The sequence below is a fragment of the Mobula birostris genome, chromosome 9 (assembly GCF_030028105.1).
Source record: "Mobula birostris isolate sMobBir1 chromosome 9, sMobBir1.hap1, whole genome shotgun sequence".
In the NCBI taxonomy this organism is placed as follows: Eukaryota; Metazoa; Chordata; class Chondrichthyes; order Myliobatiformes; family Myliobatidae; genus Mobula; species Mobula birostris.
The window spans coordinates 139,651,472-139,675,745 of record NC_092378.1 but is presented as its reverse complement, the minus strand read 5'-3'; the positions used below and the strand labels follow the sequence as shown (position 1 = coordinate 139,675,745).

At 40.1% G+C, this 24,274-nt stretch overlaps 1 protein-coding gene across 1 annotated transcript in view; it reads left to right on the top strand.

The window, feature by feature from the left end:
- txndc11 (thioredoxin domain containing 11) overlaps positions 1 to 24,274 on the top strand; it is an 85,930-nt gene that overhangs the window by 5,109 nt on the left and 56,547 nt on the right. Inside the window, exons 2-4 of the mRNA XM_072268965.1 lie at positions 13,496 to 13,712; positions 16,403 to 16,500; positions 17,455 to 17,584. Coding sequence (XP_072125066.1) covers positions 13,496 to 13,712; positions 16,403 to 16,500; positions 17,455 to 17,584 — 445 coding nt within the window. The remainder of the gene's footprint in view (positions 1 to 13,495; positions 13,713 to 16,402; positions 16,501 to 17,454; positions 17,585 to 24,274) is intronic.

The following is a 24,274-nucleotide window of genomic DNA, read 5'->3' as shown; positions in this document are numbered from 1 at the left end:
GTTATCCTCCCACATTCCAAAAATGTACAGATAGCATTAGTGAGATGTACGGTTGGTGCCGGAATTGTGGCGATGCTTGCAGGCTGCTCAGCACAATCCTCACTGATCTGATACAAACACAATGGATGTATTTCATGTATGTTTTGATGTACATGAGACAAACTTCATCTTTATTTCTACAAATGTCATGGAGTTGGTGGTTTGATGTTGAATTTGATCAAAGTTTCAATGCTTCAATTCAATATCAGAGAGTGTGTGTAACCTGAAACCCTTACTTTTCGCAGGCATCCACAAAACGGGGGGATAAACAGAATGAATGATTGAAAATGTGAGAACCCCAAAGATCCACCTACCACCTCCCACCTGCAAAAGCATCAACCCCAACCTTCCTCTTCCTCCCCACACACCCTTTGCTCCAGCGAAAGCATCAACCTCCCACCACGCACATGTTTTCTACTGTCCCTTCCTGATCTGGTATGGGTTCAGAGTTACACTATCCAATGTAGTTGGTACTTAACTTCCACTTGTAAGACTAGGTAAAATAGTAGAAAAAGAATAAAATCAGATGTAGTCAATCAGGATCAAGTTTGAGTCACTATGATGAACATCCTTTTAAGTTTGATATTCATGTTTCTGTCCATGATGAGAATATTAGTAACTGCTGTAAGAGAGATGGCTTGGCTTTCGCGCTGTGGTCTCCCTTCATTGTATTACATGGGATTACCACTGTTGAATGAGATTTATTTTGAACAAAACTGGCAACTCAAAGCTGAATATTCAAGATTTGCAGCAAGGAGTCAGCAGAACTGTACCTCCACTCCATGGCCCAGCATCTCTCTTTCTATTATTGCATTAGGTAACTAAGAGGTAGATGAACTCCCTTGGCAATGGTTGCTTCATGAAGTCCGTTGAATGTGACAGGAGCGGCACCAGACATGTCTGCTTGAGGTTGTATATTAGTAAAGCTACAACACAGGACTCCGTTGTATATGGTGACGTATACATACATTGATAATAAATTTACTTTGAACTTCTAAGCAATGAAAGTGGCTAATGCCACAAGCCATAAATTCAAGTTCTGCAGTTCTGTTGGATATACTGTCATGGCTAAGTGCATTAAACCACCCCCCAAAAAACAAGATCAGAAGTGGCGAATGGGCCAAAAGTATTTTTTGCACCCCCTCTGAGCCAATTTGATTTATTCTCTTTAAAGTCAAGAATTCATTAACGGCAAGACTGTGGAGCTCTGACGTCCTCAGATGTACTTCAGGCTTGGCTGCTCGTCCAGCTAAAGTGTTCCTTTATGGCTTCTTTGCGGGTATCTCTTCGAAGATTGTCCCACTATGTCACAAGAACAGATACAGGCTACCTAATTACTACCCCTGCAGCCTACATTTAATCACCTGAACTGTAATAAGAGCAACAGTAACTGCCTTCTGATTAGTTATTATAAAGCAATAGAATGAATCAATAGAAATGAAATATTTCTAATGTGGGAGTGAAGTTGTTGGCTTTCAAGTTTTGAGGTAATTATGCAAAGTAACAATCTACTTATAGCTGCAAAAATTCTTTTGCCGATGGCTACTTGGCCTTCTGACAAGTTTGAGAAATTGCTGTCATAGGGATCTCTAGGGAAAGTTTTGTCAAGTGTTGCTTGGGCATGGGGTTCTGTTACCTTGCTTTAATGTTATGGTGAATCCTTCAACAAAAAAGATTCATATCAAATATGTTGTGTAATTACTAATACAAAGTGAGGGCTGAGAAAGAAATTAAAATGAAATTGCAAACATGTTAGTTTGTGGATGAATTGCATTTATTGGGTGTGTATGGTCTACTGTTAGAGCATCAGGCAGCCCAAGATACCAACAAGTCCTTCAACCCATAATCTGTGCTGACCGTAATGCTAATCCAAACTAATCCCATCTTCCTGCAATGGATATCACATCTGTATCCCCTTCATTCCCTGCCGGACCATGTGCCTCATAAACATTGCCATTTTATCTGGTTCCACCGGCAGGTCTTCTAGGCATCTACCAAGACATCTGTCTTTGCCTTTCATAATTCTATAGTCGTCTTCTGTCAGGTTATCCCTCAGTCTCTGTTGCTGAGAAATTAATCCAATCTCTTTATAGCTAATACTCCATAATCCAGGCAGCATCCTGGTGAGCCTCTTTTCGTATCCTCTGCAAAGCCTTCACATCCTTTCTGTACAAGTGTGTGCTTTTCTGGTTACAGTACTCCATATGTAGCCTGGCCAAAGTTTTATAGAGCTGCAACATGACTCCCCTGACCAGTGAAAGCAAGTATGCCTTAAGTCGTCTTTACTATCTTATCTACTTGTGTTGCCACTTTTAAGGAGCTATGGACTTGTTGCTGTATAATTTCCTCTTGTATTTAACCTCCCAAAATACGTCACCTCATGCTTACCCAGATTATTAAACTCCCATCTATCATTCCCCTGCCCACATATTTGTTGGCCTGTGTCTTGCTGAATCCTTTGATAACATCTCTTGCTTTCCACAAACCTGCCAATTTTTGTGTCACCTGCAAATTTACTACTTCACCCACATCACAAAAAGAGAGGACTCAGCACTCACCATGGGTCACAACTATCTAGCTCATCAAGGTCACCAACCTACCTGCAATCAAGAACATGTACAGAGGATTCTGATAATTGGGATGCATCAGGGCCAGTACACCCTGGCCCAATTAAGCGAATGCCCCAGTTAGCCAACGTTTCATGGAAATAGTTTAAAAACAGACAAACTACAGATAACTGAGTAACAAATTATGTACTTAAGTAAAGTACAGGACAAATTAGAACACTACTTAGCAGCAGCAATAAAATGCAAAATGAATTACAGTAGGTATATATATTAAATAGTTAAATTAATAGTGTAAAAACAGAAATAATAAAAGAGCAAGTGAGGTAGTGTTCATGGGTTCAATATCTATTCAGAAATCGGATATGGCAGAGGGGAAGAAACTGTTCCTGAATCGCTGACTATGTGCCTTCAGGCTACTACACCTCCTTCCTGACAGTAATGATGAGGAGAAGGCATGTCCTGGGTGATGGGGGTCCTTGAAGATGTCTTGGATACTATGGAGGCAAGTACCCATGATGGAGCTGACTAGTTTTACAACTTCCTGTAGCTTCTTTTAGTCCTATGCAGTAGCGCCACCCCTCGCCCCATGCCAGACATTGATGCAGCCTGTCAGTATGATACAGTAGATCTGTAGAAGTTATCAAGTATTTTAGGTGACAGACCAAATCTCCTCAAACTCCCAATGAAATATAGCTGCTGTCTTGCCTTCTTTATAGGTGCATCAATATATTGGGATCCCTTGTCTGCATCTGATAATTTTGCTAGCAATGGTTGTATCGACAGCAAACATCGATGGCATTTGAGCTATACCTAGCCACACAGTCATTTGTATAGAGAGAGGTGGTAAGAGTGGGCTTCCTCACCTCTGCCTCTCTGACTTTCAACACAGGGCTGTGTACTAAGGCCCCACCTTTACTCTCTGTATACCCACAGCCGTGTCGTCACCCACAGCTCCAATCTGCTAATTAAATTTGCTGACGACACTCCACTGATTAGCCTAGTCCCAAATAATAATGAGGCAGCCTACAGAGAAGAAGTCATCACCCTGATGCAGTGGTGTCAAGAAAACAACCTCTCCCTCAATGTCCCAAAAACAAAGGAGCTGGTTGTGGACTACAGGAGGAATGGAGACAGGTTAGCCTCTATTGACATCAATGTATCCGGGGTTGAGAGGGTAAACAGCTTTAAGTTCCTCAGCATAAACGTCACCAAGGATCTCGCGTGGTCTGTACATACTGGCTGTGTGGTGAAAAAGTCACAGTAATGCCTTTTTCACCTCAGATGGTTGAAGAAATTTGGTATGGGCCCCAAATCCTAAGAACTTTCTATAGGAGCACAATTGAGAGCATCCTGACTGGCTGCATCACTGCCTGGTATGGGAACTGTACTTCCCTCCATCGCAAACTGTGCAGAGAGTGGTGTGAACAGCCCAGTGCATCTGTAGATGTGAACTTCCCACTATTCAAGACATTTATAAAGACAGGTGTGTTTAAAACGAAAAAAAAGGGCCTGGAGGATCATTGGAGACCGAATCACCCCAGCCACAAACTGTTCCAGCTGCTACCATCTGGGAAATGGCACCGCAGCATAAAAGCCAGGACCAACTGGCTCAGGGACAGCTTCTGCCAGGCCATCAGACTGATTAATTCATGCTGATGCAACTGTTTTTCTGTTATATTGACTAATGTGTTGTACATATTTATTATAAATTACTATACATTGCACATTTAGGTGGAGATGTAACTTAAGATTTTTACTCCTTATGTATATGAGGGATGTAAGTAATAAAGGTGATTCAGTTCAGTAGATCTGTGGGCTAAGCGCACATCCCTGAGATGTGCCTGTGTTGACTGAGGGAGATGTTATTACCAATCTGCACAGATTGTGATCTTCTGTTTAGGAAGTTGAGCATCCAATTGCAGTGGGAGACACAGAGACCCAGGTTCTGTAGTTTTTCAATCAGGACTGTAGGAATGATGGTGTTAAAAGCTGAACTGTACTCAATGAAACAGCATCCTGACATGGTGTTTGTATTGTCCAGATCATCTAAGGCCACATGAGGAGCCATGGAGATTGCTTCTGTCATCAACCTATTGTGGTGATAGGCAAATTGTAGTGGGTTCCGGTCGTTGCTGAGGTAGGAGTTGATTCTAGCCTGACCAACTAAAGCATTTCATCACCGTAGATGTGAGTGCTACTGCATGATAGTCATTAAGGCAGCTCACACTTGGTCACTGGTATAACTGTTGCCCTTTTGAAGCAGGTGGGAACTTCTGATCATAGCAGTGAGAGATTAAAAGTGTCTTTGAATACACCCACTAATTGGTTGGCACACATTTTTCAGAGCCTTACCAGGTACCACATTGGGGCCTGATACCTTTTGAGGGTTCACCCTCCTGAAAGACAGCCTGATGTTGGCCTTCGACTGCAGCAGGGATCCTCACAGCTGTAGTTATATTCTCCTTTTCAAAGCGGGTAGAAAAGGCATTGAGCTCATCTGGTAATGAAGCATCGCTGCCATTCATTGTACAGCTGTTCTTGCACAATTGTTATTAAAAGTTCAGAAGTAAATGTATTATCAGGAAGGAGGTACAGAAGCCGCAGGACCCATGCCATTAGGTTCAGTACAAAAAATAATGAGAGAGAGCGCAGTAATAAAAAATAAATAGTACTTGAAAGAGCTTGTATATAGATTGATTGTATGTCCATAAAGTGACGCTACAAACAGGAATACCTGTACATAAAGTAACTGAAGCAGAGGGTATATCTTCACTCAATTTCACTCATCCAATCACTGAACTCTTCCCACAACCTATGGACTCACTTTCAAGGACTCTTCATCTCATGTTCCCAATATTTATTGCTTATTTATTATTATTTCTATTTTTTCTTTCTTTTCATATTTGCACAGTCTTTTGCACATTAGTTACAGTATTTGTCCATTCGGTTGGGTGTGGTTTTCCATTGATTCTTTTGGGTTTCTTATATCTATTGTGAATGCCTGTTTTTTTTTTAAAAAAAAAGGAAAAATCTATTTGGTAAGAAGAATTGTGTTCCAAAAGCATGAAGACCACAGCATGATGAGGCGTGTGAAATTGAGTGAAGATATCTGCTCTGATTCGAGCCTGATGATGGAGGGGTGATAACTTCCTGAATATAATCATATGGGTCCTGCGGCTCCTGGACTTTTTTCTTCCTGATGACAGCAGTAAGAAGAGATAGTGGCCTAAACAGTGGGAATCCTTGAAATTGGATGCTGCCTTCCTGTGATGGGGCTCCTTGTAGATGTGCTTAATGATGGTGAGGGCTTTATTTGTGAAGTGGTCCTGGCACAGACCCCTGTGGAATACCCGTAGTCACTGGCAGCCAATCGGATAAAGCTTTTTGCTCTCTGCCAATCAACCAGTGCTCTATCCATGTTAGTATCTTTCCTGTAATACCATGAGCTCTAACTTGTTAAGCAGCCCCATCTGGCACCTTGTTAAAGGCCTGAAAATCCAAGTACACAGCATCAGCCGATTCTCCTTTGTCTATCCTGCTTGTTATTTCTTTAATGAATTCCAACAGATTTGTCAGGTAAGATTTTCCCTTGAGGAAACCCTGTTGACAATCTATTTTATCATGAACCTCCAAGTATCCCAGAACCAGATAGTTAACAATTATCTGTTAACAATAGTTAACAGTTGACTATCTTCTTAACCACTGAGGTCAGACTAACTGTCCTACAATTCCTTTCTTCTTCCTCTGTCCTTTCTTGAAGAGTGGAGTGACATTTGCAATTTTCCAGTCATCCAGAACCATGCCATAATCGGATTCTTGTAAGATCATTACTAATGCCTCCACGGTCTCTTCAGCCACCTCTTTCAGACCTCTGGGGTGTAGACCATCTGGACTAGGTGATTTATCTACCTTCAGACCTTTCAGTTTCCCAAGAACCTTCTTCCTAGTGTTACGTACCCCGTAACTGGGTTGCCAAACCAACAGAAATGGATCACTCAGTTGGAGTCTGGATTACTAGAACTAAGAAAGTTTTATTAAAGAAACAAGCAACACAGTGATCGAAAGGATAATAAATGCAACAGTTCAGCAATGATAAACACAAGTGCACAGAATTAAGATAACAGCATCAATCAAGCTCTATCGTTGTCTAGGGGTAAATGACCAATTTCAAAGTGACACAAAGTTCAGTCCAATTTAGTTCAGTTCGCAGTAATCGTTGCCATGGCGATGGACAACGTGGGGGGAGGGAGAGAGAGAATGAGAATGACTGATCATTCAGAATGGCTTCCACTCACAGACTGGCGATATTGCTCACAAGCAGCTTTCGGGCGGGTCCTTTGTGATGTCACCTGAGGTCACCGACTGTGACCCCTCCTCCAGATGCGGTCGATCCTCTGCAGTGAACCCGGCACCCAAGCGAGGGTGGACACACACCGGGTTCCCGCTGATCGTACCTTTCCACCCTGTGCGTTTATGGCCCGGTACTTCCCACCAACTCGTGAGAGGCGCACCGCTTCCAGGGTCTCGTTACCTCGAGCGTCGTGTGTGCCCTGCCTTAGCGAACCTGTCCCTTTTTATCCCCCTGCTGGGGTATCGCCTGTCCATCACTTCAAACAGTTCAGGGTTCAAAGCGGGAGCCGCTCCAGACAATACCCAGACTGATGGCTCCTTCATTAACACCTCCAAATGCTGCTTCATTGTTCCTTATCTCTCCCTCCCCTGAGGACAGGTGGCAGACCACTGCTGATGCCACTGGTGCTAGCCCAGGCCAGCAAACATCTTAATTTATGTGTATTCTCGTCACAGTAGTAATGGCAACTTCACTCAGTTCTACCCCCGACACTCTCGAACCTCCAGCATATTGGAAGAGCCATCCACAGTGAAGTCTGATGCAAAATACTTATTCAGCTCGTCCTCTATTTCCTTGTCCCCCATTACTATCTCTCCAGCATTAATTTCCAGCGGTCCTGTATCTACTCTCATCTCACTTTTATACTTTATAGATCTGAAGAAACTTTTAGTTAACCTCTTTAACATTATTGACTACCCTACCTTCGTATTCCATCTTTTTCTTTATTACTTTTTTAGATGCCTTCTGATTTTTTTTTTAAAGCATCCTAAACCTGTAACTTCCCACTAATTTTTACTCTATTATATGTCCTCTTTGGCATTTATGTTGGCTTTGACTTCTCTTGTCAGCCATGGTTGCGTCAAACTGCCTCTAGAATACTTAGTTGGGATGCATCTATCCTGCACCTACTGAACTGCTCCCAGAAACTCCAGCCATTGTTGCTCTGTCATCATCCTACTAGTGTCATGTCTAGATCTTGCTGCTTTCAGATGTGCACTGCTTTTGAGCAGTTACAGCTGGAATTGAGACAATTGGACATCATCATTTTCATCACCTATCATTTTGGATCTCCCCCTCCCCCTCCCACTTTCAAATCTCTTACTATCTCTTCTTTCAGTTAGTCCTGATGAAGGGTCTTGGCCCAAAACGTCGACTGTACCTCTTCCTATAGATGCTGCCTGGCCTACTGCGTTCACCAGCAATTTTTGTCTGTGTTGCTTGAAATTCCAGCATCTGCAGAGTTCCTCGTGTTTGCGATCATCATTTTGTGTTGTTTTGCATGACATAGGTGATCATGTCTCATGAACATGATTGTTCTTGACAAATTTTTCCACAGAAGTGGTTTGCAATTTCCTTAATCTGTGCAGTGCCATTACAAAATGGGTGACCCCAGCCATTATCAATACTCTTCAGAGATTGTCTGTTGTCCTGGTGTCAGTTGGTGCATAATCAGGACGTGATATGCAACAGCTGCTCATACAGCCATCCACCACCTGCACCCATGGCTTCATGTGACCCTGCTCCGGGGGCATTGGGGACAAAGCAGGTGCCCTACCTCGCCCAAGGGTGACCTGCAGGCTAGTGGAGCACAGGAGTACGTTGCATCTCCTTTGGTAGAGACATATCTCCACCCTACTGTTCACAACAGTATAGGGCTGGGGTACAGAATTACACCATTACACCATATGGGCCATTGAGTCTCTTCTGCATTTGATTGTTATTATTACATAATTGATTATTATGTTTAATGCACCCACTTGTGATGAAAAGGAGGCCATTGAGGCATTTAAAGAGCTTTTGTTGAGAAATGTGACCAACAACTTAAACCTTTTTATAGTTCAAGGCACAACTCTAACTATTGAAGCAATTTCCCTTGATGCCACACTGTCAGATGCTATCTTTGTTGTTGTACTAAGGTCAAGTCTTTGACATTTCTCGCTGAATCTAGATGCGGCAAACCTTGTCTTTGGCACTACTTGCTGGGCCCACCATTGGGAGTTTACAGGCCATCCCCAGGTTGACTCATGGGCATCCCAACAAATGAGCAAGCTCTGATAATTGTAAATTCAGAAGTCTGATGTGCACGTGTTCATTCCTACAACAGCAGAGCTAATTTTCTCTTCCTCCATTTTTGGAAATTGTTCTTATCAGTTTAATGTTTTTGATGTCATTTATTACAATAATATGAAGGTATGTTTACCACTTTGACTGATTTCCTTTTTGAGTAAGTATTTTTTTGTGTATCTAAAAAGGAACCTGTTAGTTACAGGAACAGTCTGTAATTGATGGCCACCATACACTGAGGTGGAACATACCAGGGATTGTGAATGGATTTGACTCTGGGAGTAAGAAAAAGTTCCTTGAGTAGGACTGTTCATTTATTCCTTGATTCATCTATGGGACATCTCTATTTGGAAGTTTGCAAGTTTGACTGGTGTGGTAAAAACTTGTCTTTCTCAGCAAACTGGTAGTTCTGCAGTTGCCCTTACTGAAATGTTTTCATTCTATTCCAGATGATTTAATTAACTGAATGTAAATTCCACTGTTCTGTCTCTGGATTTTTGTCCTAGGTCTCTGGATTGTTAGTCTTTGTCTATACACTGAGACCATTCCAACAATCTTCTCTAAAGCAAATTTATTCCTGAGAAACTGAATCTATCAGGTGTATTTAATATGATTCAACAATGCTGTCTTGAAAGGCTTTTATTGAAGCCCTCTTTTTATTCAGTGCAGATACTCTAGAATTTGTTCCCATTCATGTTCCATAATTGGACTGCAGTGGTCAAGTCACCAAAGGAATAATATGGCCCCTATGACACTTAGGAAGTGTAGAAATTTGTACAAAGCAAAAAACTGCTCCTGAGAGAAATCTGAAACAAAAAGCACTGCAAGAACACTCAGCTAGTCAGACAGCATCTGAGAAAAGAGAAATAGAATCTGCAGAGTGTCTGTGGTATCTTCAGATTTTGATGTAGAAATCTGATTCCATGATTTCTGCAATAAAAACTGGCCAGATGAAATAATTTCTTAACTATTATAGCACTTTTAATGTTTAAATAAGTTTGAAATTGTCACAAGTGCCGAGGTATAGTGGAAAAACTTGTCTTGCATAATGTCCATGCAGGGTAATTCATTACAACATCTCTTGTTGATGTTGAGGAAAAGGTTATTGTTAGATACTATGACGTTGCTATGTCATTAAGCTCTGTATCGCCTTCCTGTACTCTGACACATCATTATTTGCGATACAGTCCAGCATGGTGTCACCTGCAAACTTGTAAATGGATTTAAAGCAGATCTGCCCATGCAGTTGTGAGTGTGTGGGGAGTAGCATAGAAAGCTGAGCATGTAGAATTGTGGGGTGCCAGTGTTGAGAATAATTGTGGTGGAGGTGTTGCCAACTCATCCTTCTTGTGGACTGTTGATCAGGACGTCAATGATCCAGTTGCAAAGGGAGGTTTTGAATCCCCAGTTTAGGAGTTTGGAGATGAGTTTCTTTTTTTTTAAACCCTCCTAATTTAAACTAAATACACCTGCAGCAATCTGATGGGTGCAAACTTGTCTTTACACCATGTTTCTCCTTTATACCAAGCTTGCCTGCTCTCAGTTGTCCACTTTTATAAATATTTGATGTTCAGCAAGGATGCTTTAATAGAATAAGTCAGACCATGACTATTGAAGATTTGGTAAATGTATCTATGACATTTATTCCCTTCAAGGATAGAACTAGGCATGTCAAAGCCACCTTTACCCATACCATGGCCACATTGCAGGTAGCTAGGGAGAAGTTTGTGCTTATATAAAGGATTCCCTTTGGCTCACAGCCTGTTTGAAAACTTCAGAAAAGGTGCCCTAGGTTCCTCCTGGCATGCTGGCACAGAGGTTCTGTTTAGTTTTAGCTCATGTGGCAGTAATGGTATTCTTTGATAAAGGTGTCTGCATTCAAAGTTCAGTTTCATCGCCAAGGCAGTAATTTCTGATATAAGTTTTCCACAAACTTCTTTTTGAAGCAGTCCTATCAAGCTAAATCTGTTTCTTTCTATTGAAGCTGTCTGAACTGCTGAAATTTTGCTGTTTGCATCAAACTCTCTAATTGTTCCAACTATTGAAATTTGCAAATTCTCACTCTAATTGCATTTAGATTTATTTCTGAAAGTTGTGTAAAACTTCTCCGTCCTGTGTGATATAGAAATAGAATACTCAGCAGCTCAGACAGCTGTTCTTACAAGGTATCTTAGACCTGAAACTTTAACTCTTTCTCTCTTCACAGATGCTGCCTAACCAAATGTTTCCACATTTCCTGTTTTTACGTGAGGTTTCCAACACCTTTTGATTGATTCTTTTTTTGGTTAGCCCTATATGATAACATGATCCTCATGATGGGATATCTTTTGCTTCTTTGAAAAGCCTCAGCTTCCTTCCAGTAATTTGGGCCCATTTCTGTTGTATTTGCTTGTCCTACTTGCTGATGTAATTTTTTATGAACTGGCTCAAAGAAACAAGACTATAGGTGTGTATTATTACTTGGGTAATATGGTGTGCAAGTTGTATTCACTTCACATACTGTGCCAATAGGATGTTCATGAAGTCTCTTTCTAAGTTTCATCACTTGAAATTAAACTAGGTATTTTGTTATATTTTAGAGCTGGTTTTATGATGCTTGTGTGCTCAACTGTGTTGTCCTCAATATTGTCACTGAGATTCTGCAAATACTATTGTTGCCACTGGATGGCACCATAACACAATTGAAGTTGTCTGTTATTGGGATAAAATTGATTTGTCCCAGCTTTTGCAGATGCATGCAACAGGTTGTTGCAAACAATAAAAATGACCCGAATTTGCTGAGACTGTGAATATGGAAGTTATTCCATTTCTACCCCCTCCTCTGAGTAGGTTTCCTGGTAGATCCTAGAACAGGTATGAAGAAGGTAAGTCCAATGGGGAGATAATTGTATTTTGAGCTTGCAGTTTGTTGTTTCAAGCACAAAGTTTGTCAAAGATGAGAGGCTTTTCCAGATTTGTATCATTTTCTCTAATGAGACTAATTGAGCTGATAATGCAGTCAGCACACTGTCAATCAGTTAGTAGTCAATCAATCAGTTTCCTCCTTCAGTAAATATCTCTGGTTCCAACTTATTCCACCCAGCACAGTTTGAAATACCTGTGATCATAAGTGAAAGCAAAGTATTCAATATTTCTCATAACTTCTGAGTTCTTGGTCACCACCCTATCACAGATATTCCCTTTTATTGAGCCCACTCCTCCACAACTCAAAAGACATCCACTTTGTTGCTCTTCTAGTTCTAATGAAAACTCATTAGAACTAAAATGTTAATTGAAATGTTAACTTTATGCTGCGTATGTTCAATATTTTCTGTTCTTGTGTCAATCATTGATGTTTCTTCGAAGGGTAAGGTCTAGTTTGCCCCGGGTGTAGAAAATGGGTGCTTGGGACTGTCAGCTCACAAAAAGTCCTGCAGGCCACTTTCTCTGAGGTCACCTCTGCTGTGTGGTTGATATACTTATCATGTTCCTGGTCCTTGAAAAGTGCAGTGGATTGTGGAAATACATGGCAAGTCTGGCGAGAGAAACAGAAGTCCTGCTTTGAAGGCCATTTCTCTTCAGTTTTTAAAAATTTCTCTTGGTCCATGCTGAAATGGCATTGAAGTCAGCAGAAAACAGTGTCTGTTTATCGCAAGTGGCGATATTGGAAAAGAACTGTATTTTGTGTGTGTTGCTCTAGAAAATAATTCATCTTTTAGCTGCTTGAACTAGTTAAGTACTGGTCTGTAGGTGAAAGAGTCAAGGTTCCCAAATTCATGTTCCCATCAGCCGTATGATTCTGTTGTTGAAGTACCACAGTGCACTGAGGACTTAATAACAGGCCTCAATAGTCATACAGCAAAGAAACTGACCGTGTGCATGTTGACCAGTGGGCACCATCAGTATTAATACCATCTTTCACCATTTGTCTTACAATCTTGTGCGTCGAGGTAATTCACATACTTACCTGGACATCTATTAACTGCTATTGTTGACACTGCTTGCACCACACTCTCAGACATTCCACATACTTGCTGCTCTCTGGGTAAAAAAGATCCCTACTAATTCCCTCTAAATATCTTGCCTCTTATTTTAAATCTGTGTCCTCTAGTTTTTTCTACCTCTGATATGGGGAAAATATCCTTCTGTCTACTCTATCATGCCCATCATAATTTTATATATTTCAATCATGTCCATTCTTAATCAGCTCCACTCCAGGAAAAACAGATTTGACCTCACCAATCTGTCCTCATAACTAAAACTCTCCATCCCAGCCAACATTCTGATGAATCTGCTCTCTCTTACCCCACCCCCGGGTCGGTGATACCACTTGAAGGCTTGTGTTAATTGGAAAGAGAATTTTTCAAAATTAAATTATTTCTTTTTTAAAATGTTAGCACTGTTTGATTTCTAATACTGTTTCATTATTTTATATAGCTCTATAGTCCTTAATTTGTGATTTTAATTTAAGTAATTGTACTTTTTGTTTTGGCAGTCGGGCAAAAGATGTGGTCAAATTGGCTCCACCACCTGTCCGGTTTCTCTCCCCCAACTCCTCCGTGATTGATCTTTACATGGGACAGCTAGACCAAGTGGAGAGACACTGTCGCTTATCTGAAGTTTGCGTTATCCTCTTTTATGCCCCTTGGTGTGGAGAGTCGATTTCTGTCAGGGAAGAAATTGATCAGGTTGCAGGAGAGCTTCAGGAACAGGTGAGTCCTGCTCTTCTTGGCTTTTTCTTTGCAGCATTTCCTTTGTACCAACAAAGAGATCAGTTCCCCATAGGGAGCAAGCATCAGGGGCAAAATCAGCATTTAACACCCATTCCCAAAATCCCTTGAGGTGGTGACTTTCATCACTGCACTGTAAGTGGTTATCGTTAATAGTTTGGTCCTTTGTTTGCTGGGTCACTTCTGCAGGAAGGTAAAGATCGATCACTTTGTTGCAGATATAGGATCACCATTAATGATAGGATTTAAAGTAGATTTCTCTGTTCCAAAGGATGTTGGTTAGTGTTGAGTTTTTACAAAAAGTTTCATGGTCACTATTTCTGATAAGTTTCTGTTTTAAGATTAACATCACTTAGCAAATTCAGAGTAGATGTACTGTTTCTTCCACATTTTGTTCAGGCTTTCTCTCTCAGCTGTGATACCTCGAAGTTATAAGTCTATTAAATCACTTCATTTTTGGCTGCCTTGTCTTGCCATAAATTCTTTTCCTCTCTTCTTAAGACAATCCTTAAAACCAAACTGGCTAAGCTTTCAGTCAGTTTTGTGTGTATCATGTGTCTCTGTGACTGTGGTAGCTTCCTGTGAAGCACTTTGAAATATTTATGCTGTGGTTGACGCATCATGCGTCAACCACAGCAATGATGGGGGAATAGGAGGTTATGCCAATATAATTTAATCATGTGGCATAAACACCAGCAAAGTTCAGTTGAGTTGAATTGTTCTGTCAGCTTCATAACATCCTTGTAATTTTACAGCTATGTAGAATTTTTAACTATATTATGCTAATTGATTGAAGGATTAAAAATCCTTCTGTATATCAAACCCTTAAATGTTCAGCAGGCAGACTGTTTATGTACTTATCAGTTTCAAATGTCACCCTGTAGGTACAGAGTTTAGAAATTTCTGCCGGAGGTATTCAAAAAATAATAGTAATCAAAAATAATAAATTAGAAGTAACACTAGGGATCCCCAACATCTGTTCAGAGCTGCTTGCATTCTTCTGTGCACTAAGTATTGAGCAACATTGATGGCTAAACTATAAATATTCTTGTTCATGTTTCTGGTAGATAAAGTATGATTTGCTTGATGAAAAGTTTAATTGCATATAAAAATGGTTTTTGCAATGCTCTACTGAGATGTCAAGTCTAGTAAAACACATTGAAGAGTTGTCTTAATGGATCATTTTCTTGCTCATTTTAATGCTACCTGAAATTTAAATCTCATATACTATTATGTATACATTATGCATTCACATCCTGTAAAGATCTTTTGCTGCTGCTGGGTTACTGTGATCTTCATTTCCCCCATGTTTGAATGTCTTACAGTCTGCTGATTATGCCTTGCAGAAAACATTGGCTTAGTTCTCAGGTTTTGAAACTGTTTTAATATTGAGTGGGAAGGCTACTGAATTTGCATGCTTTTTAACGCAAGCCCTGAAAATTGTGTTTTAATTCTGATCATTCACCTTCTGTATTCTAAAGAATGACAATAAACTTGTTTTTGAGATGCCAAATATTCCTCCCAATATTTTTTCAAATGTCAGAAATTAGATTGAAGTAAATAATACTATTAATATAACTATGCTAATTGTTGCTTACCTTCTTGCTCCACACTCATCACGCTTGCCAACATAACAATATGTACTGATATCCAGTGAATTGGTTCTCTTGATAAGGTTAACATAGGTAATTTTAAGCAAAGTGAGAAGCATGGCCTGCTGCGTTCACCAGCAATTTTTATGTGTGAAGCATGGTCGTCTCAAGTTTCAGTTCAGCGCACCAGGGAAATGCTGAAGGAAATCTGTTTTGGCAATACCTTATCAATCGCTCTTCTGACAGATCATTTTTAAAAAATTGCTGCACAGCCAATTTCCTCCCCCCCCCCCCCCCAATTGTTGTGATCTCTCTTTGTTACCTGCAATCATCTCCGAAGTTTGGGTATACCTTAAATGCTACTTTTATGGTATTAACTAACTCCCAACATTTGAAGCAACTCAGAGGTAATCATCTTAGAGGTCTCATTCTAAGGCTTCATTCTTGAGAGTTGAACACCAAAAATCTCTGCTGATATTGGAGATCAGGGATAGGAAGAAGGAAGAGAGCCCTTAACTCCGAGAGGAGTCATTGGGACGCCGTCATGACGGCGGTTTTTTTTAGCAGGCTTTCTTATTTTTAAGAGGCCGAGTTGCTGGCTCGACGCTCAACCCAGCACGGATGGAAAGCGTGCAAGAGAGCTGGCTGGATTCGAACTCAGGAGTCTTTGCTCCGAAGTCCAGCGCTGATGCCACTACACCACCAGCCGGCAATCTACTGTATCCTGGGCGATATTTATCAACCATCGTCCCAAATCCAATGATTTGGTCATCTGTATTACATGTACTTTTGTAAGAGTTTGTGTGCAGAATTTGGCAAATGAATCTTTTGCATCTGTGAATGCATTTACAGAGTATTTCATTGGCAATAGAACTTTGGAACAACAGATTTCATGACACATGTCAGTGATAATGAACCTTATTATGGTCTGCGCCATACTTTCCTTTTTTTTTAAGCCACTGAATGACTGGTTGGAACATGAAGTTGTACATTTGGACTAAATCTGATGTAGAGAGTGACACCTGTTGATGTGAGAGGATGTTGAGCTTGGAATAGGACTGATGTTGTTCTGTGTTCTAGGTGCTGTTCCTTGCTGTAAACTGCTGGTGGCATCAGGGGAAGTGCAGGAAGCAGATGAATTTCTTTTATTATCCGGTGATTCATCTATATCAGAGGAGGTAAGAAGCAATTTCCTGATCAGTTGCAGTCTTAACTTGCTCTGGCTGATGCATGACTCTAGTAGACCCATCGCTGTATTGTCTAAATATCAGGTCAATAGGGGTTGAGCAATGTATCTTTATTCCCTTGCCAGTATTAGTGTATTAAAGAAGGATTTAGTGGATAGATTATACAGTGAATTTGGAAGTATATAAATTGAGAAGTGCAAACACTCTTGTGTCAAACTGTTGGTATTTTCTGGTGTAATGGGCAACTCTGTTAACTTTGTGAGCCACAGCTCAGCAATTTTCAGTAGCTATTTATACTCCCATGTGATGGAAGGCAAAAGAGCTGCCAGATAATTCCCCATTTAACATCAGAACTTAAACTATTAGGTTGCAATTCTAAGACTTAGTCTATTTACAATAGTATTTCTATAAAATTTACCCTTCATAAATAGCATGAGTAGGTACTAATATTAAGCCTGTTGTCCTTTAAAAATATATTCTGTTATTATTTTTATTGGTGGTAGAAAGTTGTATATTTGACTCCATTTTTATTTTTGTTTGTTTCCGTTGGGGATTGAGTATGAAGGCCTTACTACAGCATTACAGAATTCAGAGTATCTGGAGTACTGCATGCACTTTGGTCTCTTTTTTTAAACCAGGTTTCCTGTTGGGAAAGATCTAGTGCTAAAACTATAAATTCCCAACTCAAAGGAACTGACGACTTTGTATAAGGAAATGTACGGGTCAAATGATGTAATTCCAGGATGATCAGTAGAATGAGAGCAGATACTCCACCATCTCAAGGGAAATTAGGGATAGACTCTTGATAATGATGCCCTCATCCTTTAAATAATTGGAAAAAAAATTATTCTGGATGGTGCTACAATTTTTAAGATAAGTTGACAGCATATTATTGAAAACAAAGATTTTGTATCACAGTTAATGGAAACTTACTTTTTCTTTTAGATTTGGCCCTATTGAGTACAGGGGACCTCTTACAGCTGCTTATATTCATAGCTTCATTCAAAGAGTTATGAGCCCACTTCAGTATATCCCAACTCATTCAGGTTTGCTGGACTTCCTTTCCCACTATGAGGTAGGCACTTTTATTTGTAGACAAGTTGGAGTGAGCAATCTCCATACTGTATGGTATTTGCTAATGTATCATTAATAGTGATTAAATGCATGCTAAATGCATTTTTCTTGATTATGTAGATTTCTTAAACTAGGATGCCACTGCAGATCTGCAGTTACTAATGTTAAATCAAATGCATGTTTAGGGGTTTATTAGTGATTAAAAGAGCTTTGAATGTCTACCTTGCAGTCTTTCAATGCCGTAATGTTAGAGAGGAGAAATGTAATTCCCTTGTACTGGTGCTGTTTTATCTGGCAACTACAATCTTGCTTATTAAAATAATGAGTATTTCCATTGGGGATGTTTTAGCTTTAAAATGGTTTTATAAAGTAATTTGTGTTTGTGTTTGTTTTTATGGAATGACTTTGTACATTGCCTTTCATTTGTGATTTAGGACAGAGACACGGCCACTTTTATGTAGAAAAACTCAGCTGACTGCTAACTTTTACATTACAATCAGTTCACATTGGGTGAGGAACGGCCATCTCACCTTAGTCCAGAATGCCAACTACAAGACATATGAGCAGGATTAGCTCATCCGGTCCATTGAGTCTGCTCCACCATTCCATAATGGCTGATGTATTATCTCCCTCAAACCCATTCTCTTGCCTTCTCTCCATAATCTTTGATGGCCTTAATAAGATCATTTAGACATAGGGTCTTGTGAGTCTGTGACATCCTGTTCCAGACATGTCAGTCAGCACAAGCAGCATCCCAGCGTGTATTGTTAGAATTTTGTACGTTTCTATAAGATCACCTCTTAAAATCTAGGAGCAGTTTAATCTCTCAAAGCAGAAATCTTTACATTCCCACTATCATAAGTTTATCTTCCCATAAATAGGGAACAAGATCTATGTACTGTATCCTATGTGTAGTATCACTATGACCTTGTATAGTCGCAGTAAGATGTCTTTATTCTTGCACTCAGTTCCACTTGCAGTAAAGATCAACACGCCATTACCCATTTGTAATCACTTGTTCTATGATTTGTGGAAATCCAGGTCTCTGAACACCAGCATGTTATAATTTCTCACCATTTAAAATGTATTCTGCTTTTCCACTTCTCTACCAAAGTGGATGACCTGACATTTTTCCACATTTATTTTGCATCCTCTATGACCTTGCTATTTATTTGGCCATTTGACAAGCTTTTCATACCTTCCTATATCCGCCTAGCTGCCCACACTGCCACTTAGTTAGAAACATAGAAAACCTACAGCACAATCCAAGCCCTTTGGCCCACATAGTTGTGCCGAACATGTCCCTACCTTAGAAATTGCTAGGGTTACTCATAACCCTATTATTTTTCTAAGTTCCATGTGCCTATCCAAAAGTCTCTTAAAAGACCCTATCGTATCCGCCTCCACTACCGTTGCCGGCAGCCCATTCCACGCACTCACCACTCTCTGCGTAATTTTTAAAAAAACAAACTTACCCCGACATCTCCTCTGTACCTACTGCCAAGTACCTTAAACCTGTGCCCTCTTGTGGCATCCATTTCAGCCCTGGGAAAAGGCCTCTGACTATCCACACGATCAATGCCTCTCATCATCTTATACACCTCTATCAGGTCACCTCTCATCCTCCGTCTCTCTAAGGAGAAAAGGCCAAGTTCACTCAACCTATAAGGCACACTTCCCAATCCAGGCAACATCCTTGCAAATCTCCTCTGCACCCTTTCTATGGTTTCCACATCCTTCCTGTAGTGAGGCGACCAGAACTGAGCACAGTACTCCAAGTGGGGTCTCACCAGGGTCCTATATAGCTGCAACATTACCTCTCGGCTTCTAAATTCAGTTCCACAATTGATGAAGGCCAATACATCGTATGCCTTCTTAACCACAGAGTCAACCTGCGAAGCTGCTTTGAGTGTCTTATGGACTCAGACCCCAAGGCCCCAAGTTCTGTGTCACTAGCAAGTCATTAATATAAATAGCTTTCCTGCACTAATCACTTTAGCAGTCTGGTATCCGCAGCTTTGTAATCCACAATGTGGCTCATTTATTCCTATTGTCTTCTATCCTTTAACCAATCCTAAGTCCACTGAAGTACCTTTATTTGCAATAGCATGCGCTCTAGTTTTGTAAACTTGTGTTGCACCGATTTTAAAAACCCTTCTGGAAGTTCGCATGCATCTTTGTCTACTCAACTACAAGGTATTCTAACAGGTTTGATTTCCCTTTTGTAAATCCACGTTCACTTGCCGAATTTTGTTTTTTCCAAGGGTAAGTTCTGGCATTTTCCCTACTATTGATAATGGGCTAACTAGTCTGCAGAGAGTTCCTCCTTGCTCTCTTCCCCCTTTGTTAAATAACAGGATTACATTTACTACCTTAGTCTATGGAAACTTTATAGAACCTATACATTTTAATTAGAGTACAATTTTGTATATACTAAGCATCAGTATTTCTGAAATTACTTGCTATTATTCAGCAATTTGAAACAGTTTCCCTTCAGGTTCTCGCAAGTTCATTTGTTCGATATGTGCCCTGTGATATGATGTAGGTAATCCTGGCCTCATAACCATGGTTGTTCTTGGCAAAGAGCAGTCTACAGAAGTAGTTTGCCATTGCTGCCTTCTGGGCAGTGTCTTTATCAATGCTCTTCAGAGATTGCCTGCCTGGCATCAGTGATCGCATAACCAGGACTTGTGATATATACCAATGCTCATATGATCATCCGCCACCTGCTGACGTAGCTTCTTGTGACCTTGATTGTGGGGGGGGGGGGGAGCGGGGGCTAAGCAGGTGCTACACCTTGCCCAAGGTGACCTGTAGGCTAACAGAGGGAAGGAACACCTTACCACTTCTTTGGTAGAGATGTATCTCCACCCTGCCACCCAAGTATGGATTTGTATCACATTAGTGCAAGGTTTGAACCTTGGAAGATTGAGTGTCTGGATTCTTATCTTGTACTTCTAGTGCAAATTAAGCCTAATACATAAAGTTGGATATCTATTTGCTTTCTGTTAAAAGTAATTTCTCATGGTGAGTTTCCCTTTGCCTCTGACATATTGCTGAATAGATGTTTGTCATCTTGCAAAATTGTAAAACTTAACTGTTCCAGTTTTGCACTTTCATGCATGCATCGGAGGCAGCGCACTTCAATTAAACTATTTCCCTACAGACCACAAGAGGGCGATCAAGCAAGCATCAAGACATTAATCTATTACCAGGAGAAAACTGGATTTATAAAATAGTGATTTTCCTTTTCTTGTTTGTTCATAAGCTTGTAATGTTCCAGTAGAGCAGTTCATTTTCTGAATTAATTGATTGATTACTAATTGATCTGAATGCAATATGGATGGATGTCTATTAGTGACATGCATTGCAAGCTAAAATACAGTAATTGTTCTGCATTTTCTGCATGACATGCTAGATTTAATAGCTCGGATAATGACCTCCCTCCCCCACCCCCTCCACTCCATGAAAAGATGAATTTAAATTCCAGAAGTTAAGCAGTTTTCCTCTTGTATTCTGTAGGCACATGGTTACTGAAGACTTGGTTTTAGTTTTAGATAAATTTGATTTAAATTAAAAAAAAATGAAAACCCTGGGTTTCACCTCTTGATAACTTTGGCCAATGTCCCAAACAGATACTCATAGTCTCTTTGAACAGGTATTTAGTTGCCTTAATGATGGTCTTTTAATTATGTTAACCCAATTTTTGTCACTTTTTACCATAGAATCTGTAATTAACAGCATTGGACTTGGTTATAGAAAACTGATTTAAGATTATACACATCAGAAAACAGTCTGATTTAAAATAAAGGCATAAAAGGAGTTTTAATCATTCCCTTTACAGACATACTCATCACCATTGTCTATTATTCAAGGGCTTTCACCAGCACTAATATGTGGTTTAGCGCTCTACATATTCTGGTGTGTTTGTGTTGCTGGATATTAACTGACAGGGTATCTATGTTAGGATTAGCTTTGTTCTTGATCTAGAAAGATTTCTCTGGTTAAACATACAAAATGTTGGAGGAACTCAGCAAGCATCTATGGAAATGAATAAACAGTTTGACGTTTGCAAGTCAGGCAGCATCTTTGGAAACGAATTGATGTTTTGAGCCGAGACCTTTCATCAGGACCTGACCTGCTGAGTTCCTCCAGCATTTTGTGTGTGTTCCTCTGGATTTCCAGCATCTGCAGAATTATTTGTCTTTATGTCCTTCTAGTTAATGTGTCTTTCATGGTAAGTATTGCAGTTGGATATTAGAGGTTATTGAATATTATTTTTTTTAATCTGGTGCTACTAATTAACTACAATTAAGTGCTGCTAAGGTACTCATTAAGATTTCGGTATTTCAGTGATAAAAACTTAGCTAGTGCGTAATGTAGCTGAGTGTTTTCACTTGCTACTTCAGTGTTGAATGTTAATTAATCTGCTTTGTATTTGGCCTGAATAGATGAACCAAGTTCTGTATCTTTAATTTGTAGGACTGGACAGTGAAAGAAACATGAAGTGATAAATACAGCACTGAGCAAGGCAGAAACAATCCTTTAATAATTTAGCCAGAGAGGCAAAGGTTTCATTGAAATTTGTGTTAAATATAAATTTAACTGTAGCTATCTTAACATAAATGTAGGAAGTAAGCCCAAGAAAAGACTTGTGTGTAAGGTGCAGCACAGAAGCTAGTTGTCTGGCTGAACAAGACCATGCCTGGATTTGTGCTGCATTCTTCTTGTTTGGGTCTTAAAGAGTAAGCACCCATTCCTTTTTTCATTCCATTATGTATGCTGCTCTTCAATACACTTGTGTAAGTTGCCTACATCTGGGAGGGAGTTCCATGTAGTCTCTAGTATATTGTTTGATCTCTTGGCAACTGTCTTGTATCACAAGTTTCTGTTTTTTATTCCCATAGGTACAAGCATTCTTCCTGTATCTAATCCATCACAGCAAAACCCTTTTCAGAAGAACAAAGACGCTTTAGAACAGGGATTCCCAACCTTTTTTTAATGCCATGGACCCTGACCATTAACTGAGAAGTCCGTGGACCCAGGGTTGGGAACCCCTGCTTTTGAATTAGTTGAGACTTTACATTTCTAAACCACCCTGAAGTGTTTTCTCTCACTTCTCCAATATGAAATATGTTGTAATATATACATATCGGAATGCTTGTAGTCCTTCACAAGCCAGAAATGACTGTGGTGCTTTTGGGGGCTTACCTTGTGTCACTGTTTTGTTCTTTGACTAATCTTCTTTGTGAACTGTGTTTGCAAGCTTGTATTCTCAGCAGGCTTGAATGAAATAATTTAACTCCCCAAAGCGAGAAACCCAGCCAGGTTTATTTTGTATGAAGGTATAACATCCAGTAACTTGTATGTAGTATAGCAATCAATATTGTGCTCATGTGGACTAGTTGACATTTGTATCAGGTTTAATATCAGTGGCATATGTCATCAAATTTGTTGTTTTGTGGCAGTAGTGCACTACAATACATAATAAAAACTATAAATTACATTGTATTTAAAAAAATAAGTGGTGCAAAAAGAGGGGGGAAAATATTGAAGAGTTCATTGTAGATTCAGAAATCTGATGGCAGAGAGAAAGAAGCTATTTCTGAAATGTTGGAGTGTGTGACTTCAGGGTCCTGTATCACCCCCTTGATGGTAGCAGTGAGAAGGGGGCACATCTTGAGTGATGGAGGTCTTTAACGATGCATACTCCTTTTTGAGACATCAATGTTTGAAGGTGTCCTGGAGAGGCAGAGTTTACAACTTTCTGTAGTTTTGCTGATCCTGTGCAGTGACCCCTTCATACCAGACAGTGATATAACCAGTTAGAATACTCTCCGCAGTACATCTGTAGAAATTTGCAAGTGTCTTTGGTGACATACCAATTCTCCTTAAACTCCTAATGAAGTATAGCTGCTATCATGCCACCTTTGTATTGCATCAATATGTTGGCTCAGGATAGATCCTCAGAGATGTTGACACCTAGGAACTTGTAAATGCTCACCTTTTCCATTTCTGATCCTTCATTGAGGACTGGTGTGTGTTCCCTCGCTTTCCCCTTTCTGAAGTCGACAGTCAATTACTTGATCTGACTGATGTTGAGTGTATGGTTGTTGCTGCGATTTCACTGAACCTGTTGATCTATCCCGCTCCTGTATGCCTCCTCATTGCCATCTGAAACTCTGCCAACAATAATTGTGTCGTAAGCGAACTTGTAGATGCTATTTGAGCTGTGCTTAGCCACACAATCGTGGGTATAGAGTAGAGCAGTGGGCTAAGCACACGTTTTTTGAGGTGAGTCACTGTTGGCTGTCAACGAGATGGTAAAGGCAATGACAAGGAAGAAGTAGGGATTTTCCACAAGCCATAGAAAGTGAGATGTGTCAGAAGAAAGCAATTGGAATGCCCAAAGGAATTGAACCTCTCCTATTAGGAAACAGTGGTTTCCTTTCAGGAAGTTGAAGATTTTGTACAGGACTCGTAGATTTGCCTTTTGCCAAATAACAATGAAGTGGCTGATTGAAGTACCAGATTTGGTAGTTAAATAGTGTTCAATTTAACTATAGTTCAACTGTTGCTCTGTTACTAAAGTAAATTATGTCATCTTTTGGAGTTGGTACATACTTAATTCGTCAGAGAAACACCTCTTCAGCCCAATTTGTCCATGATGAGCAAGGTGCCTTCCAAAACT